We start from the raw sequence: 2244 nt of genomic DNA, 5'->3' as shown, positions 1-2244 counted from the left end.
AGCTTGATTTGAAACCTCTCTATCTGTATTGATGGAAAGCCCATTTCTGTCATCACGACCTGGTTTCCTGACATCCCACAGCATGATCCTGACCACTCCATGCTTTACTGTGGGAGTGCTGGTCTCAGTTGGACGACCTGCTGGGCTTTAATGAGCAGAGCCCCAGAATCTTTCTGAGGAATCAGAGAAAAGAGTCTGAATGTCAAATAAAAACCTCTGCTTGTTAAATGTTTCATCCAGACTCAGACCTTCCCGTAGAGGCGGACCCTCAGAGTCTTAGCATCTCCTGTGTCTCCACAGAAACTGCCGAACAGTTGCTGTTTGAGCCGTCAGCCCTGATGGAGGAGAGAGGGGAGAAGCAGAATGTCACCACAGGAGACGGAGAGCAGAACATCCAGAGCTCCAGGTCGGAGAAGGAGAGCTGCATGGAGGAGCATGAGGAGCCTGTGAAGGAGAAGGGGATGGAGACAGAGGAGAGCAGGAGAGAGTCGGAGCTGGAGGCCGAGGTGAAGCTGCAGCTCTGCCCGTCGGCTCCAGGATTAATCCGAGGAACCGACCTGTTCGGCTACGTGGGCATCGAGGCGGTCCTGGACCAGATGAGGCGCAAGACCATGAAGGCTGGCTTCGAGTTCAACATTATGGTGGTCGGTGAGTCGCCACGAAACCCCGCCTACCAGCACAGCGAGGGGGGGTGGGGTGGGGGGGTAATGTAAAGTATGAAAGGAACGAGATCTGTTCTGATGAGGAAGTTTCTGTTTACTGAGCAGATCCACCCTTTATAGATCACAGAAACCATCGTAGATCAGCGGCTTCAGCATAGAAGCTGAACACCTCCAGCCCTTTATGGCTGACCCACTCAGCCAGAACCTGTGTTAGCGATGCTAATCTCTACTCAGAACCTGCAGCCGTCTAAACATCCAGGGAACTGCTGACGGGTTCTGAAGCTTCTGGACCCACCAGAGGCTCAGGAGGTTTTAGGGCGTCTGAACTGAAATGTTGTTTCTCATCCATACGTGGCACCAGATGTTTCATCCCTAAGAATTCAAATGTTTGGATTCCATTTTCTACACAGACTGAATATAAAACAAATTTAGTGTTGTTCAGCTTTCAAACCATTTCTATTCCATAAAGTTCAGCAGTGATCAAATGTAAACAGCGTGAGAGAAAAAAACATGGAGGATAAAATGCATCGATCTGGACGTTCAGAGCATTAATATAAATGTTTGGTGCAAATATGCAGTATTTTGGTTTGGCGTCATCAGGGTGATGCAGGGTCTGTGATTTAGAGACATCAGTGTGATGGCGGTGGGGAAGAAGCTGCTGCAGAACCTGCTGGTCCTGCATTGATTGCTGGGAAGCCTCTTCCCAGAGGGCAGCAGGGGGAACAGTCCAGTTCCACTCCTCCTCAGTGGGGGGCAGCAGTGCGTCTAAAGGATCAGCAGCTTTTAAATCAGAAGGACAGGAAGAAGATGAGAACAGGTGTCTCTACCCCATCCGTACCATCGCTCATCTCTACAAATACATATACACCCAGATCAGCAGGTTTATTGTGTAAAAAAGACCTAAATGATGTTTTTTTTCCTCCCTAAAGTAGTAAACAACTAAACTATAATGTGTTAAAGGTTAATAACGTATTTCTTGATAACATAAATGCATTAAATTCCTTTCTGTTTTATCCCTCTGTTCCTGATCAGTACAGGAGATGGGATGCTACGCTACTTCCAGGAGCTAACTTTATCAGCTTTGGATTTAAACATAAATTTAGTCTTTTTGAGTTTAATGTTTTCCTTTCATGTTAACATTATGCTAAATAGTGCCTAATCTAAAGAAAGAAAAAACTGAAATGCAGATAAACACGGTTTAATCAGATTTACTGCTGAGAAACTGTTTAACGGAGAAAACAGAAAATGTCTGAAAGTCATAAAACATTTTTAAAGATCTGTATCAGCATTCCTCAGTGATTTAAGGATTAAAAATAAGGAATTTTAGAACCATAATTACATCATTTATGGACACCTAGATGTATATCAGGTTGTGCAAATGAGCTGATGGTACGGATGGGGTAGATTATGCACCCTCCCCCCTCAGCAGTGGCGGGTGCAGTCGTTGCCATGGCAACACAGTGCGCCCCATGTGCAGCGCTGTAGCTCTGTGAAGCAGGTTGACATGGCATCAAACATTCAGCTCTTTCTTGACTGTAAAGACAAGGATCTCTAAGGGTAGGGTGGATGTGTTAGAGGTATT

The 2244-nt window shown here is 45.8% G+C and overlaps 1 protein-coding gene across 1 annotated transcript in view; it reads left to right on the top strand.

Annotated features, from left to right (window-relative positions):
- The window catches only part of LOC107090573 (flocculation protein FLO11-like), a 55585-nt gene that overhangs the window by 38533 nt on the left and 14808 nt on the right, over nucleotides 1–2244 (top strand). The window contains exon 2 of the mRNA XM_015384031.1: nucleotides 301–648. Within this exon, the coding sequence (XP_015239517.1) occupies nucleotides 301–648 (348 nt within the window). The remainder of the gene's footprint in view (nucleotides 1–300; nucleotides 649–2244) is intronic.

This window comes from Cyprinodon variegatus, unplaced genomic scaffold (assembly GCF_000732505.1).
Source record: "Cyprinodon variegatus isolate N-32 unplaced genomic scaffold, C_variegatus-1.0 Scaffold300, whole genome shotgun sequence".
Lineage (NCBI taxonomy): Eukaryota > Metazoa > Chordata > Actinopteri > Cyprinodontiformes > Cyprinodontidae > Cyprinodon > Cyprinodon variegatus.
The sequence above is the reverse complement of the archived record's forward strand: the minus strand, read 5'-3'. Positions and strand labels throughout refer to the sequence as shown.